The sequence below is a fragment of the Heteronotia binoei genome, chromosome 19 (assembly GCF_032191835.1).
Source record: "Heteronotia binoei isolate CCM8104 ecotype False Entrance Well chromosome 19, APGP_CSIRO_Hbin_v1, whole genome shotgun sequence".
Lineage (NCBI taxonomy): Eukaryota > Metazoa > Chordata > Lepidosauria > Squamata > Gekkonidae > Heteronotia > Heteronotia binoei.
The window spans coordinates 38,706,497-38,723,114 of record NC_083241.1 but is presented as its reverse complement, the minus strand read 5'-3'; the positions used below and the strand labels follow the sequence as shown (position 1 = coordinate 38,723,114).

The following is a 16,618-nucleotide window of genomic DNA, read 5'->3' as shown; positions in this document are numbered from 1 at the left end:
AGAGAACGTTTTTTGGGTTGTGTTCCAGGGAACAGCCATGGCTTTGAAGGCCCGAGCCCTGTACAACTTCCAGAGCGAAAACAAGGAAGAAATCAGTATACAAGAGAACGAGGAACTGGTCATCTTCAGCGAGAACTCCGTGGACGGCTGGCTGCAGGGGACCAACAGCCAGGGAGAGACAGGCCTCTTCCCTGCATCCTACGTGGAAATCCTCCGACCCAGGTCAGCCTCGACCTACACAAATCATTCCAACAGCCCCAGTGGGTCACCGGCCAATGGGTCGGCCTTCTACGTCTCCCCTTCCAGCACCAGCGTCTCCCACCAGGGTAGCTTTGACGATGACGACGACGACGACTGGGACGATTGGGACGATGGCTGCACGGTGGTGGAAGAAACCCACGGGGGGACGAGCACCAACGGGCACCCTTCTCCCAATCTTCCGTCACCCCGGCCGTACCTGCACCCAAACAATGCGGGCTATCGTCCCAAGCCCTCTCTGGAGAGGCAGGACAGCATCGGCACGGCCAAAAGGGGCAGCGTGGTGGGACGCAACCTGAACCGCTTCTCCTCCTTCGTCCGGTCCGGCGTGGAGGCCTTCATCCTGGGGGACGTCCCCATGATGTCCAAGATCCCGGAGGCCTCCTACATTGACATGGGGGCCAAAGGTCCCCAGTGGCGGCCCAACCCGCACCCTTTGGTGTGCTCAGTGGAGGATCCCACCAAGCAGACCAAGTTCAAGGGGATCAAGAGCTACATCTCCTACCGCCTGACTCCCAGCAACAGCCATTCCCCCGTCTACCGGCGCTACAAGCACTTCGACTGGCTGTACAACCGCCTCTTGCACAAGTTCACTGTCATCTCTGTCCCTCACCTGCCCGAGAAGCAGGCCACGGGCCGCTTCGAAGAAGACTTCATCGAGAAGCGCAAGCGGCGCCTGATCCTCTGGATGGACCACATGACCAGCCACCCGACCCTCTCCCAGTACGAGGGCTTCCAGCACTTCCTCAACTGCCGGGACGACAAGCAGTGGAAGATGGGCAAGCGGCGGGCTGAGAAGGACGAGATGGTGGGGGGCAGCTTCCTGTTGACCCTCCAGATTCCTACCGAGCATCAGGACCTGCAGGACGTGGAGGACAGGGTGGACACCTTCAAGGCCTTCAGCAAGAAGATGGACGACAGCGTCCTGCAGTTGACCAACGTGGCCTCCGAGCTGGCCCGCAAGCACGTGGGGGGCTTCCGGAAGGAGTTCCAGAAACTGGGCCATGCCTTCCAGGGCATCAGCCACTCCTTCCAGATGGACCCTCCGTACAGCTTGGATGCCCTCAACGGCGCCATCTCCCATACGGGCAAGACCTACGAGGTGGTGGGGGAGATGTTCGCCGAGCAGCCCAAGAACGACCTTTCCCTCATGCTGGATACCCTCTCCTTGTACCAAGGACTCCTTTCCAACTTCCCAGATATTATCCATCTCCAGAAAGGTAAGTGTGGAGCGCAGCATGCTTCCGGTTGTAGCTCGGGGTGGTGGGGAACACCACAACAATGCAGCCGAACCAGTATTTAATTTAATCGTTCTCGGGGAGGTTGGAGAATACGAGATATTTGCTACGGGCTGCCGAGAAACGATGTCGCCAGATAATGGCCCTGCCCTTCTAGCATCTGGCAGATCACAGGGCATGCATAATACAATTCTTTTTCTGAGTACTGCATAAAAGGTTCATCTTATTGTATTCTCCAGGGGGATACTTCCTTAGAGTCAACAGTGGAAAACAGTGGCCAAAGAAGTTGGTTCTCCCAAGTTTTCAATAAAGTAGAACTCCCGTTTCTGTTGTGTGTACCAGCTTAACAAATAGGAACCCTTCGTTAGGAAATGGATGCTCATTGTTTCGTTTACGAAAACGATGAAGGCTTCCAAACTAAGCCTTAAAGGCTGTTCAATTTAGGGAAGCGATTAAGGCTTCTAAATTTAGGTGCCTTAATTGTTTTCCTAAATTGAACAGATTTAGAAGCCGCATTGGAGGCAGGTGCCACAAATGACTTGCCCGGGGCTTAGCCAATAGCTCAGGGGTGTCAAACATGCGGCCTGGGGGGCTGAATCAGGCTCCGAGAGGGCTTCTATCAAGACCCCGAGCAACTGGCTGTCACTTGCTTCCTTCTGCATCACAGTTTGCTTTGCCAGGCTTGCTCAGTGGTACAGGAGCTACAGAGCAAAGCCTCTATTTTCTCCATTGGCTGAGTCTCCTCCCTTGGGGAGGAAGGTGGGGGGAGGGATAGCTTGCTTTGCCAGGCTCTCTCAATCGCAAAGCAGAGCTACTGAGCCAAGCCTCTTCCTTCTATTGGTTGAGGCTCCTCCCCTTCCAGGTCCCCTGGGGAAGGAAAGAAAGAGCCAGAGCTTCCTTTGCCCAGTTCCCAGGATCCCATGGGAGAGATACATAATAATAATAATAATAATAAATTTTATTTCTATCCCGCCCTCCCCACCTCAGCAGGCTCAGGGCGGCTAACAACATTTTATAAAAACATACAATAATAATAATAAAACCTTTAAGTTTAACAATATAAAACATCAACAATAAACTTAATAACATTAAAAACCAGTTCAATAAATACAGTTATTCTGCGGTATAGTTCTTCAACCGCATTGGCGGCTCCTTAATTTCTGATCTTCCTAACAGTCCGGGTGCGCAGATTTAAAAAGGACGGTCTTGCAGGCCCTGCGGAACTGCTCAAGGTTCCGCAGGGCCCGCACCTCCTCAGGGAGTCGGTTCCACAGAGTAGGAGCCGCAACCGAGAATGCCCGTGCTCTGGTGCTCTGATATTTAATCTCCTTCGGCCCGGGGATGGTCATTAGATTTTTCTAGATTTTTCAAAGAAGGCACCTTGAAAATCAATGAGTGCTAATGTTTTAAGCATGTTTTATTTCCTTTTATTTTTTAAAAAAATATTTAATTGTGTTTGTCTGTGTCCTTTGTAAAGCTTGTATCTCTGTTACCTAATCTTACATAGCAACACATATGGAACGGTCCGACTTGGCTCGGCCCAACAAAGTCTCATTTATGTCAGATCCGGCCCTCATAACAAATGAGTTCGACACCCCTGCTCTAGAGGGCCAACAACAGGGCAGTGAGGCCAAGGCCTTCATAAGGACACCAGAAGAGCTCTGCTGGACAGCCAACAATAGGGCAGAGAGGCTGAGGCCTTCATAAGGACACCAGGAGAGCCCTGCAGGATCAGACCAGTAGTCCATCTAGTCCAGCATCCAGTGGCCAAGCAGTTCCTCTGGAGGGCTAGCAACAGGGCATAGAGGCCGAGGCCTTCCTAAGAACATCAGAAGAGCCCTGCCGGATCAGACCAACGAGGGTCCATCTAGTTCAGCATCCTGTCTCACATAGGGGCCAACCAGTTCCTCTGGAGGGACAACAACGGCACAGAGGCTGAGGCCTTCCCCTGATGTTGCCTTCTGGCTCTGAGACTCAGAGGATTTGTGCCTCTGAATGTGGAGGTTCCCCTCAGCCGCCATTACTCCTTCATGAATCTAGCTAAACCTTTTTCAAGCTGCTTATTCCTGTGGCCATTATGACGTCCCCTCACAGTAAATCCCACATTTGAACCACCCTCTTCGTTAAATAGTATGGTGTGGTGGTGGGGAGATCCCACTGTAGAATGCTCCTCCATGCAAATTAATTCCCCGCAACAAGAAAGTCAGCATTTCAGGGGACTTATTCCTGAGGTGCTAATATTCTAAGTGCAGGGATTTTTACCACTAGAGAGGAGGATTCAGTCATGGGGGCTACCACCAGAAGTCCGTGGTTAGCATACAAAGCAAAATTATCCACATTCTGTAGTTTACTCATTAAGTGTTCTCATTGCTGTCGCCCACCTAAGAGGCTGCCTTCTCTGCCTCTGTGCGATTCGCTGCTCAAGCTTTCCTACTTTCTAGTTAGCTTCCATTCTAAGACTGAAGAGTGCTCCTGTTGTGTCTCTGCATGGGATATGATAGTCCCATTCTGTCACTCCTGATGCAGAACGCTCTAGGTTTGCTACCTTCTGGTCAGGCGATACAGTCAAAGCAGCGTCTCACACGTGGACTCCATTGAGGGTGTGCCAGTGTATTACACATTAAGCATAATTAATCTGAGAATCTAATTATCATAAAGGAAGAAGCGTTTCCTGCCTATCAGGTGCATGAGGAGGGAAATAGACCTGTTTCCAAACCATCTGGCAGTGGTTAATTCTGCATAATATTACCCAAATATGTAACACCAAAAGCACATTTGTTTGTGACATACAGAGAAGCAACAGTCAGCCTCCCTCTGAGAAAATAATGGGTAGTTCCACATCAGGGGCAACTGACTGATCCACTTCCCCATGGTTTGGAGACACAGCCTAGCTGTTTGGCCCCAACGGAGTCCAAAAGCCAGAGCAGGTGATGTGTACAGAGACAGAACGGGCAGCCTCCTCCTTTACAGACAAGAGCTTCAGGAGCTGTTTGTGATTTGGTCTTTTCTCATGGTACAAGAGCTGTTCTCTCACAGCACCCCCCCAAGCCCCCGTGCACGTAGAAAGTTATTAACATACATCTATACGTGTTTACTTGGAAATAAGCCCCAGTTAAGCTCATGGGTTTACATTTGAGTAAGTATGAATTGCTCTGTGATCTTAGAGTCTAGGAAATAGACTCAGCTGCGTCTTATGGATTGTGATGTTCTGGTTTTATAGGAAACCCCAGGACTCTTAGAAGTAGGTAGGAAACATACTACCTGTGCTTGGAAACGAGGGTTGCCAGCCTCCAGGTGGGGCCTGTAGATCTGCTTTTACAACGGATCTTCAGCTGGCAGAAATCAGTTCCCCTGGAGAAAATGGCTGTTTGGAAGGGTGGGTTCTGTGGCATTGTGGCATGCTGAGGCCCCTCCCCTCCCCAAACTCCACCCTCTCCCAGATCTACTCCCAAGGATTCTAGGTATTTCTAAACCCACACCTGGCAACCATATTGGAAACACAACATGTACCAATACTGTTACTCACCTCCAAACTGGCACCCCCAGGGGATCATTCCCTACTCCCATTCCCCCCCCTCTCTCCAGTGACATCAGAGTACGGTGCTAGATTTTGATGCAATTCGGATGCAAAACCACAAAGTGGTTTTGTGACCGATAATTAAGCTAGATTTTTACTTGTCGAGGTTAGTTTAAAACCACTTAATACTAATTAGCGCTCCAATTACATGCTTTGGTTCTCCTTTCATTCACCAAGAAAGATGATTCTTCTCCCACCCCCCTGCCACACACGTACAATTTGTGACACAGTCTCCAATTAGTGTGCTGAGAAAGCTGTCAGAAAACCCACCTTAGCAATAAACCTGAGAACCTCAGAAGAGTCCTGCTGGATCAGACAAATGGTCCATCTAGTCCAGCATCCTGTCTCACACTGTGGCCAACCAGTTCCTCTGGAGGGCCAACATCAAGGCATTCAGACTGAGCGCTTCCTCAGATAAGACCCTAAAGAGAGCCCTGCTGGATCAGACCAGTGGTTCCAAGTTCGCTATCCTGTCTCACACAACGAGCAACCGGTTCCTCTGGAGGTCCAACAACAGGGCATAGAGGCTGAGGCCTTCCCCTGGTGTTGCCGCCTGTCTCTAGGATTCTGAGACTTACTTAGGGTTGCCAAGAGTGCGCGTGCGAGAGAGATACAATAGGTACCATAGAGTTTTGCCCTCCCAAATTGCTAGAGCGTCCAGGAAAACCACAGAGTTTCCCCGGAAACGTCTAGAGTGGCCACGTGCGACATCGCCAGCACGATGACGTCACCTGCAAGTGATGTCATCATGCCAGCAACATCGGGGGAGGTTCCCCCTGCTGGCCCAGTGTGGGCTGGTGGGTTGGGAATCTCCCTAACTCCTGCCTGGCTTGGGGGCTTGACTGCCTTAGGCTTAGTGCCTCTGAATTTGGAGATTCACCTCAGTCACCATGACTAGTAGCCATTGATAGACTTCTCTTTCATGAATCTCTCTAACCCCCCTGTCAAGCGCACTCATTTCTGGACCACATTTTTCTATGTAGAGAGCAGGTCATCAGCTCTCCCCCCCACTTTATTTACAGCCAGTGGGCACATAGCAAAAACATCTGGTCCTGGGATGTTTATATTGCAGGCTGGCTGCCTCTCTCCCGTTTCGCACAGATAATCCTTATCTCTCCACAAAGAAGTGTGAGAAGGTTTGATGTTTCCAATAGCCTAAAATTCCTTAGTAATAAAATAGATAGTTGCCTAGTAACCTCTGAACCCGTGACTCAAGTATGCATCTATATAATGTAACCTTTGCTGACATCCTATATAGCAACTGAATAACTGTTTGTACCCCATTACTCCCAAGTAGGCTTGCCAATCCCCAGGTCCCAGCGGGGGTTCTTGCGCTTTCCCCGGCTCCTTCCCGCCCCCAGTCAACTGGGGTCCAATTCTATGAGCCCCAGTAAGCTGGGGTCCAATTCTATGAGCCCCAAAAGAAGGTGCCCCATCCTTCATTATTTCCTATGGAAGGAAGACATTTAAAAAGGTGTGCTGGCCCTTTAAATGTGATGGCCAGAACTCCCTTGGAGTTCAATTATGCTTGTCACACCCTTGTTCCTGGCTCTGCCCCCAATGTCTCCTGGCTCCACCCCCAAAGTCCCCAGATATTTCTTGAATTGGACTTGGCACCCCTACTCCCAAGGCTTGTGTCCTTGGCAAAGCTCCTGAGTTTCTAACAATAAACCTACTTTTGATTCTAAACAAAGGACTTGGTTATTGAGAAATATCGGCGCTTGACACCCCCCCCTTCAAGCTACTTATTCCTGTGGCCATCACTACATCATTTTGTAGCAGATCCCACATTTTAATCACTCTCTGTGTAAGGATGTATTTCCAGGGTAGCACAGAGGGAGAGGGCTTGGACTTTGGGATGGCCATCTGGGGCCCTAACTTAAAGGTTGAGTTAAGAACCTCCAAGCGCAAGCTGCAGCTGGTAAAAACCTACAGAGCACTGTGGGAGTTACTGCTGAGTAAAGAGCCATAGAGACAGGTTACACGCAATGTTCCATCTAAGCTGCAGAGTCTTGTGAGCAAAAATTCTACTTTGTGAGCTACTGGTATTAAAGTTGTGAGCTATAGAGGATGGTGTGGAATTGTTTTCTGTGGCCCCAGAAGGTAGGACCAGAACCAATGGGTTGAAATTAAATCAAAAGAGTTTCCGGCTCGACATTAGTAAGAACTTCCTGACCGTTAGAGCGATTCCTCAGTGGAACAGGCATCCTCGGGAGGGGGTGGGCTCTCCTTCCTTGGAGGTTTTTAAATAGAGGCTAGATGGCCATCTGACAGCAATGAGGAGCTTGTGAATTTAGGGGGAAGAGTTTGTGAGTTTCCTGTATTGTGCAGGGGGTTGGACTAGATGACCCTAAAGGTTCTTTCCAACTCTATGATTCTATGATACTGCACAAATTATTGTGCTCTAGGGTCATCCTTCCTGAGTGAAGACAGAAATATGTAAGCTGGAGGCTAAAAATCTGTGAGCGAGCTCACACTAACTCACCTTAGAGGGAACACTGGTTATACCATGTGCATTTATTGAAAGCTCATGGCAGCTCGTTCCACAATTTATAGTGAACATGCATGCAATCCATGTACAGGGTCCAGTTGCTTTTTAAAGAATATGCACGTTGAGTAATTCTCGTGCTAAATTCAATGCATATACAGTTGAATATGTAACCCAGTTCCCATGTTTAGCCAGGTACTGGTTCCAGGTTTCAGTTGCAAGGTGAGCGCATGTTAGCACTTTCGTACGAACAGATGTATGCAGACATATGTGGGATGTATGTGTGCAGGGCATTGGGGTTTTTTTTTGAACAAGAACGCACAGGAACACAGTTCAAGCTGGCTTGGTGTCAGGGGGTGTGGTCTGATATGCAAATGAGCTCCTGCTGGGCTTTCTCTACAAAGAAAGTCCTGTATATGTGTTCACTGCACACATGAAGCTGCCTTCTACTGAATCAGACCCTCGGTCCATCAAAATCAGTATTGTCTACTCAGACTGGCAGCAGCTCTCCAGGGTCTCAGACGGAGGTCTTTCCCATCATCTCCTGTCTGGTCCTTTAACTGGAGATGCTGGGGATTGAACCGGGGACTTTCTGCATGCCAAGCAGGGGTTTTTCACTGAGCCGTGGCCCCTTCTCATTCCATGAAGCTGCCTTATGGTGAATCGGATCATCAGTCTATCCAAATTAATCTTGTCTACTCAGATTGGCAGCAGCTCTCCAGGGTCACATGCTGAGGTCTTTCCCATCCCCTCCTGCCTGGTCCTTTTAACTGGAGATGCCGGGGATTGAACCGGGGACCTTCTGCATGCCAAGCAGATGGTCTGCCACTGAGCCACTGTAACATGTGAACAGGGATTTGTGCTTTGCATTTCAAGTTTGCATGTTCTAAAGTCAGACTTTTCAGTTCAGTTATCTAGCCACAGGAATGGAGTCAGGGGTGGGAATGAATGTAGATTTAAATTAAATTTGGGCTATTTTTTGTAGCAGGAACTCCTTTGCATATTAGGCCCCACCCCCCTGATGTAGCCAATCCTCCAAGAGCTTACAGGGCTCTTAGTCCAGGGCCTATTGTAAGCTCCAGGAGGATTGGCTACATCACGGGGGTGCAGCCTAACATGCAAAGGAGTTCCTGCTACAAAAAAGGCCCTGGATTTAATTGAAGCCTCCCTCACTCCCCCCCTTCCAAGAATACAAGCAGTAATTAAAACAATAAAGGGTGTTTATCCTTCTTCCCCCACAACAGCTCATGTCTCAGCGGGGATTGTGTTTTCGCTGTTCTCTGTTGATCCAGGTATTGAGTTCCGTATGGCATAACATGGCACATTCTCTCTAGCCATTAACAGAGAAAGAACAGGGATTGGCCAAGGTTTTTTTTTGGCAATGTGTGCCTCCCATCTGCCCCGAAATATTCACCCCAGGATGCACTGGGGCATGTGCACAGCCTGTTTGTTCCTGGATGCATGCCACCCTTAGGCAGAAATACAAGCATGTGTACACAGGGAGAGAATTCAGCTTCCAGACAAAAATCATCTTTCATAGTGATGAATGAAGGGGAAAAAACCAAGACCCTAGTCCTCATGGCTGTGCGGGGAACAGACAGTGGAGATAATGCAGCCTTTGAGGGGAGGCAGGAGAAATAAACCCCAATGCTACACCCGAGACAAATCTTTCTCCAGTTCAAGAATGCTGCAACTCTTTTATCGTCTCTGGCACAGCCTGGTCAGCCACGTACCGACAGGAACCACCTTGATTGGTTGATTTGCTGGAAATGTTCATCACTGGGGCGTGGTGGCCATAGTAGTGGGAAAACGTGGTCAAGTTGCAGCCAACAGGGCATCCCTTTCAGGTTTGCAAGGCAAGAGAGAAGCAGAGGTGGCTTGCTACTGCCTGCCTCTATGTTGCAGCCCTGGACTTCCTTGGTGGTTTCCCATCCAAGTATGGACTAGGGCTGACCCTGCTTGGTTTCTGAGATCTGACGAGATCAGGCTAGCCTGGGCCATCCAGGTCAGGGCGAGAGAGGAACAGAGGTGGCTTGCCATTGCCTGCCTCTGCGTAGTGACCCTGGACTTCCTTAGTGGTCTCCCGTCCAAGAATGAACCAGGGCTGTCCCTTCTTAGCTTCTGAGATCAGGCTAGCCTGGGCCGTTCAGATCAGCGCAAGAGAGGAACACAGGTGGTTTGCCATTGCCTGCCTCTGCAGAGCAACCCTGGAGTTCTTTAGTGGTCTCCCATTCAAGTGCTAACCAGGGCTTAGCTTCTGAGATGTGACGCGATCAGGCTAGCATGGGCCATCCAGGTCAGGGCGAGAGAGGAACAGAGGTGGCTTGCCATTGCCTGCCTCTGCGTAGTGACCCTGGACTTCCTTAGTGGTCTCCCGTCCAAGAATGAACCAGGGCTGTCCCTTCTTAGCTTCTGAGATCTGACTAGCCTGGGCCGTTTAGATCAGCCCAAGAGAGGAACAGAGGTGGTTTGCCATTGCCTGGCTCTGCAGAGCAACCCTGGATTTCTTTGGTGGGCTCCCATCCCAATATGGACCAGGACTGACCCTGCTTAGCTTCCGAGATCAGGCTAGCCTGGGCCATCCAGGTCAAGGCAAGAGAGGTGGTTCACCATTGCCTGCCTCTTCGTAGTGACCCTGGGCTTCCTCGGTGGTCTCCCATCCAAGTAGAAACCGGGGCCGACCCTGCTTAGCTTCTGATAGTGGATGAGTTCGGGCTAGCTTAGGCCAAGGACCAGGTAGTGGGTGATGGGAAAGACCTTTGCCTGAGACCCTGGAGAGCTGCTGCCAGTCCGAGTAGACAATATTGACTGGTGGCCTAATTCAGAATAAAGTAGCTTCGGGTTGTAGCTTCCCCTGGGGAGAACAGTGGATGCCCCACCCTGCAGATACTGAACATATTGTTCAGTCGCTCCCTCTGGCTCTCGAGATTTTTGCACGCCTTGCTCACCCACAGTCAAGTGGACGAGAAACGTGTTCCCCCACTCCCCAACAAAACCCCTAAAGACAATTCTCCTCTGGAAACGACTTCCTTTGCTCCCGTTCTGTCTTTTCCCACTCAGTGGAATTGTGCCGCAGACACAAGGCTACAGGACAAGACGCTCACTGTCCTTTCTGTGCCAGGGAGAACCTTATCGGGTTGGCACGGTGCCCGGGAAAGGCCAAGTTACAAAGACTGCTGCCCAGCCGCTGATGGGAACAGCTGGGCCTGGGATGGTAGAGAGAGCATGCTGTTCCCCTCTCCCCCACCCGTAAGCATCACCTCCAGCCCCCAAAGTTGCAATTTGAGGTTGCAATGGCACTGGAATTCACGGGTCTGCATTTTTTTTTTAAAGGATTTGTGAGTAGCTGCAGGCCTCATTTCAGGCAGCATCTCACAGGAGCAGAGCTCTAGAACAGGGGTGTCAAACTCATTTGTTATGAGGGCCAGATCTGACATTAATGAGACCTTGTTGGGCTGAGTCATGTTGGGCCGGGCTATAGGGTTGCCAATCCCCAGGTGGGGGCAGGGGATCCCCCAGTTTGGAGGCCCTCCCCCCGCTTCAGGGTCATCAGAAAGCAGGGGGAGGGGAGGGAAATGTCTGCTGGGAACTCTGTTATTCCCTATGGAGATTTATTCCCATAGAAAATAACGGAGAATTGATCTGCAGGTATCTGGGGCTCGGGGGGGGGGGGGGCTGTTTTTTGAAATAGATGCACCACATTTTCAGTATAGCATCTAGTGCCTCTCCCAAAAATACCCCCCAAGTTTCAAAATGATTGGACCAGGGGATCCTATTCTATGAGCCCCAAAAGAAGGTGCACCTATCCTTCATTATTTCCTATGGAAGGAAGGCATTGAAAAGGTGTGCCGTCCCTTTAAATGTGATGGCCAGAACTCCCTTTGGAGTTCAATTATGCTTGTCACAGTCTTGATCTTGGCTCCACCCCTAATGCCTCCTGGCTCCACCACCAAAGTCCCCAGATATTTCTTAAATTGGACTTGGCAACCCTACTGGGCTACGTGTGTACCTATTTAAGATTAGGTAGCAGAAATATAAACACTATAAAGGACACAAACACAATTAAATATATATATTTAAAAAAACTTAAAACATGCTTAAAACGTTAGCACTCGGTCTTAAAGGTGGTTTCTTTGTATTTCTGCTATGGGATCCAGGGAACTGGGCAAAGGAAGCTCTGGCTCTTTCTTTCCTTCCCCAGGGAACAGGAGGGGGAGGAGCCTCGGCCAATAGAAGGAAGAGAGACTTGGCTCAGTAGCTCTGGTGTATGATTGAGAGAGCCTGGAAAAACAAGCTCTGCTTCCCTCCCTTCCTCCTCAAGGGAGGAGCCTCAGCCAATGGAGAAAATAGAGGTTTTGCTCTGTAGCTCCTGTGCAATTGAGCAAGCCTTGCAAAGCAAGCTTTTATGCAGAAGGAAGCAAGAGAAAGGGAGAAGGAAGCAGATGACAACCACTTGCTTGGGGGCCTGATAAGAGCCCTCTGGGGTCCTGATTTGGCCCCCGGACCGCATGTTTGACACCCCTGCTCTTGAACCTCTCAGGGTGTAGAACTCATTTGTTATGAGGGCCGGACTGACCTTGTCAGGCCGGGCCATGTGTGTCATAAAATGTAATGCCAGGTAGAGGAGATATAAACTTTATAAAGCATACAGACAAACACAACGATTTTTTAAAACTTAAAATAAAACATGCTTAAAACATTAGCACTCATGGGCCTTAAAGGTGCTTTCTTTGTATCTCTCCTGTGCAATCCAGGGAACTGGGCAAAGGAAGCTCTGACTTTTTCCTTCCTTCCCCAGGGGACCAAGAGAAGGAGGCGCCTCAGCCAGTAGATGAGAGAGAGGCTTGGCTCAGTAGCTCTGCTGTACGATTGAGAGAGCCTGGCAAAGCAAGCTATCCTCCTCCTCAAGGGAGTAGACTCAGCCAATGGAGAAAATAGAGGCTTTGCTCTGTAGCTCCTGTGCGATTGAGCAAGCCTGGCAAAGCAAGCTATGATACAGAAGGAAGCAAGAGAAAGGGAGAAGGAAGCAGATGACAGCCAGTTGCTTGGGGGCCTGATAGGAGCCCTCTGGGGGCCTGATTTGGCCCCCAGGCCACATGTTTGACACCCCTGCTCTAAATTTTATTGTTTGTTTTCTCTCTTTCTTTCTTTCTTTCTTTCTTTCTTTCTTTCTTTCTTTCTTTCTTTCTTTCTTTCTTTCTTTCTTTCTTTCTTTCTTTCTTTCTTTCTTTCTTTCTTTCTTTCTTTCTTTCTTTCTTTCTTTCTTTCTTTCTTTCTTTCTTTCTTTCTTTCTTTCTTTCCTCCCCCCGCCAATGCTTCTGAGCTCCATTGTTTAGCCACCGTGTGAGAATTTTGCTGAACTCTAAGATTTGACAAACTTTCTAATATTTCTCCCATCAAAAAATGGGAAAATAACCAAAACCTACCAAACAGACAGATGGAGATCTTTCTCATGCCACGGTGGCCAGAGAGGAGAAAGTCATTTGAAAAGTATGATAGGAGTTGGGTTTTATGATGACCATGATAATTCAAGAAGCCTTTTATGGTAGAGGGTGAGCTGACAGAATTTAGTCCATCTTCTGGTGATGTCAGGAGTGTGTGGCATATGCAAATAAGTTGTGATAATGAACTCTTTTTCTACAAAATGACTCCTATAGCAGAATCTGTGTTTGGCATGCAGAAGGGCCCAGGTTCGATTTGCGACATCGACCTCTAAAGGAGCTCTGTGTTGGGAATCATCCGAGGTTTCATTGCATGCAGGAGAATGGAGTGTTAATAAGGTTGCCAGGTCTGCCTGGCTACTGATGGGGTTTGGGGGGCAGGATTGCCATCTCTGGGTTAGGAAACCCCTGGGGATTTGGGGATGGGGCCTGGGGAGGACAGTGGCCTCAGTGGGGTACGATGCCATAGAGACCACCCTCCAAAACATCCATTTTCTCCAGGGGAACTGATCTCTGTAGTCTGGAGGTGAGGTGTAATTTCAGGGTATCCCCAGGTCCCCCCTAGAGGTTGGCATCCCTAAATGGTAGACGACTGCAGGCCTGGGATTCTGGCATCAGACATTCCTTGGCTTCATCACCTCTCTGCAATTAGAAAACTAGCTTCTCAGGAAGAACCTGTCTATCCCCTGGCTGAGCTGGTGCTCTGCTGGCAGGGAGTTGTCTTTTAAAACATGAGGGAGCAGGCCTTGTTTTGGGCAGGAGCTCACAGGAACAGAGCTCCAGAACCTCTAAATTTTATTGTGCTCTCCCCCCCTCAAATACTTGCTCCTGGGCTCCATTGTTAACCCCTTGTCAGAATTTTGCTGAATTCTAAAGGTAAAGGTAGTCCCCCGTGCAAGTACCAGTCGTTTCCGACTCTGGGGTGACGTCGCACTCAATGTTTTCATGGCAGACTTTTTAACAGGGTGGTTTGCCATTGCCTCCCCCAGTCAGCTACACTTTCCCCCCCACCAAGCTGGGTACTCATTTTACTAACCTCGGAAGGGTGGAGCTGGCTACCTGAACCCAGCTTCCGCCGGGACTGAACTGAGGTCGTGAGCAGAGAGCTCGGACTGCAGTACTGCAGCTTGACCACTCTGCACCACGGAGCTCCTTACTGAACTCTAAGATATGACAAACTTTCTAATATCCCCCCCCCCTTCCAAAAAAAAAGCGGAAAGGTGGAAATCTTCATCCTGCCACTGTGGCCACATAGGAGAAAGTAATTTTAAAAGTATGATGGGAGTCAGGTTTTATTATAACCATTATAATTCAAGAAACTTTTAAAAAGTAGATGTTGAGCCGATATAATTTAGTGCACCTTCCGGTGATGTCAGGGGTGGGTGGCATATGCAAATGAGTTGTACAAATGAGCTCCAGCACCTATTTTTACTATGAAATGACCCCTGTGAGGGAGGATTGCAAAGGGCAGTCTTCCTGAAATGCAGCTCATTGATTTCCCTCCTCCCAGCATCCTACCACCTCATATTCCAGAACCAGTTCTCAGGGTTGCCAATCTCCAGGTGTGACAGGAGCTCTCACCCAGAGGGCGAGACAGCAATGGAGACTTTGATACCAGGAGAACTGTGAGCAGTGCGCAGCTGTGTTCTTTCCTTGGGGCTGCGGGTGACTCACACGGCGATTTCAAAGCCACACCTGTGGTTTAAAGGTGGATTTGGAGTTTATCTGGCACTCTCCCTTCTCAGAGAGGCATGAGTCACATCCCAGTGGCGCAGGTAGAAAAGAGAGTGAAGGAAATTCCTTCTTGCACAAATGACAAGGCTCCAGAGGAAGAAAAGTTCCTGGCAGTTGTGCCTTTGAGAGCCTCAGCTCTGGTAGCCTAGGGTTGCCAATCCCCAGGTGGGAGCAAGGGACCCCCCAGTTTGAAAGCCCTCCCCTGCTTCCAGGGTCATCAGAAAGCACGGGGGGAGGGAAATGTCTGCTGGGCACTCCATTATACCCTATGGAGACCAATTCTCATAGGGTATAATAGAGAATTGATATGTGGGTATCTAGGGCTCGGGGGGGACTGGTTATTTTTGAGATGGAGGCACCCCATTTGCAGCATAGGATCCAGTGCCTCTTCCCAAAATACCCTCCAAGTTCAAAAAGATTGGACCGGAGGATCCAATTCTATGAACCCCCAAAGAAGGTGCTCCTATCCTTCATTATTTCCAATGGAGGGAAGGCATTTAAAAGTTGTATGGTCCCCTTTAAAGGTGACGGCCAGAACTCCCTTTGGAGTTCAATAATGCTTGTCACAACCTTGCTCCTGGCTCCACCCCCAATGTCTCCTGGCTCCACCCTCAAAGTCATCAGATATTTCTTGAATTGTATTTTTGGCTATGTAGCCTAATATACAATGTGGTGTCCACTCCATTTGGGAAAAGCCTGGAGATTTTGGGGTGGAACCAGAAGAGTTTTGGGTTCTGGGAGGGCGGGGATTTCAATGGGACCTAACGCCACAGAGTCCAAAGCGGCCATTTTCTCCAGGGGAACTAATCTCTGGGGCCTGGAAATCAGTTGTCAGTGGAAGATCTCCAGCTACCATATGGAAGCTTATATTTTAAAAAGCCATGGAAATTAACTAACATATTTCACCATAAATATTTTCCCAAGTTATGGAAGTTCTATTGCTTAGTGCAATGTAAGTATACATAGAAAATGTCACTCATACAAATCAATACATATCCAGTCCGAAAATACAAAGCCCACATCCTTTCATTATAACTCAGTCCAGTTAAATGTTGGGTCCATCTTTCCACTTCTGTTTTTCCTTTTCTATCTCTTAAATAGAGCAGAGTGCTTGTGTAATCCCAATTCACAATCAAGTTGATTTATAAATCCAGGCGTCAGAGCTTTTGTAGCAGGAACTCCTTTACATACATACAAACCCCCTTGATGTAGCCAATCCTCCAAGAGCTTACAGGGCTCTTCTTACAGGGCCTACTGTAAACTCCAGGAGGATTGGCTACATCATGGGGTGTGGCCTAATAGGCAAAGGAGTTCCTGCTACAAAAAAAGCCCTGCAAGGCGTAGTCTTATCTCCTTAACTTGCCAAACATGGATTAATATCAAATAGAATCATAGAGTTGGAAGGGATCTTCAGGGTTATCTAGTCCAACCCCCAACAGCCCCTGACGGTACTGCCGACTAGACCACCGTTTCCAGGTTCCTCTTTCTCAAAGTGGCAAAATTCATATCGTCCCAATTGAGACAAGTAGGAGTTGTATGGAAGCTGGAAACCCTATTTGTTGGACTAGGATCTGGAGGACTTGGGTTCGAATCCTTGCTGTGCCATGGGGGGACCTTGAGCGATTCACACACCCTCTCAGCCTCAACCAGCTCAGTGGAGTGTTGAGACAATAAAATAGAGGAGGGGGAAAGTGGTGCTGTGGGGGGTGGGAGGAAGTGGGGCATAAAAATCTCAGTAAATAAGTAGAAATAAAATGATATTCTGTATCCTAATGATATCTTTGGAGAAATGGAATTTATAGGGATATAGACCAGAGGTGGCCAAACTGTGGCTCAGGAGCCACATGTGGCTCTTTCACACATATTGCATGGCTCTCGAAGC

At 49.0% G+C, this 16,618-nt stretch overlaps 2 protein-coding genes across 2 annotated transcripts in view; one reads left to right on the top strand and one right to left on the bottom strand.

Annotated features, from left to right (window-relative positions):
* SNUPN (snurportin 1) overlaps window positions 1-16,618 on the bottom strand; it is a 385,834-nt gene that overhangs the window by 32,090 nt on the left and 337,126 nt on the right. The gene's annotated exons all lie outside the window — the stretch shown is intronic.
* Window positions 16-16,618, top strand: part of SNX33 (sorting nexin 33) — a 32,183-nt gene continuing 15,580 nt past the window's right edge. The window contains exon 1 of the mRNA XM_060260192.1: window positions 16-1,478. Within this exon, the coding sequence (XP_060116175.1) occupies window positions 38-1,478 (1,441 nt within the window). The 5' untranslated portion in view covers window positions 16-37. The remainder of the gene's footprint in view (window positions 1,479-16,618) is intronic.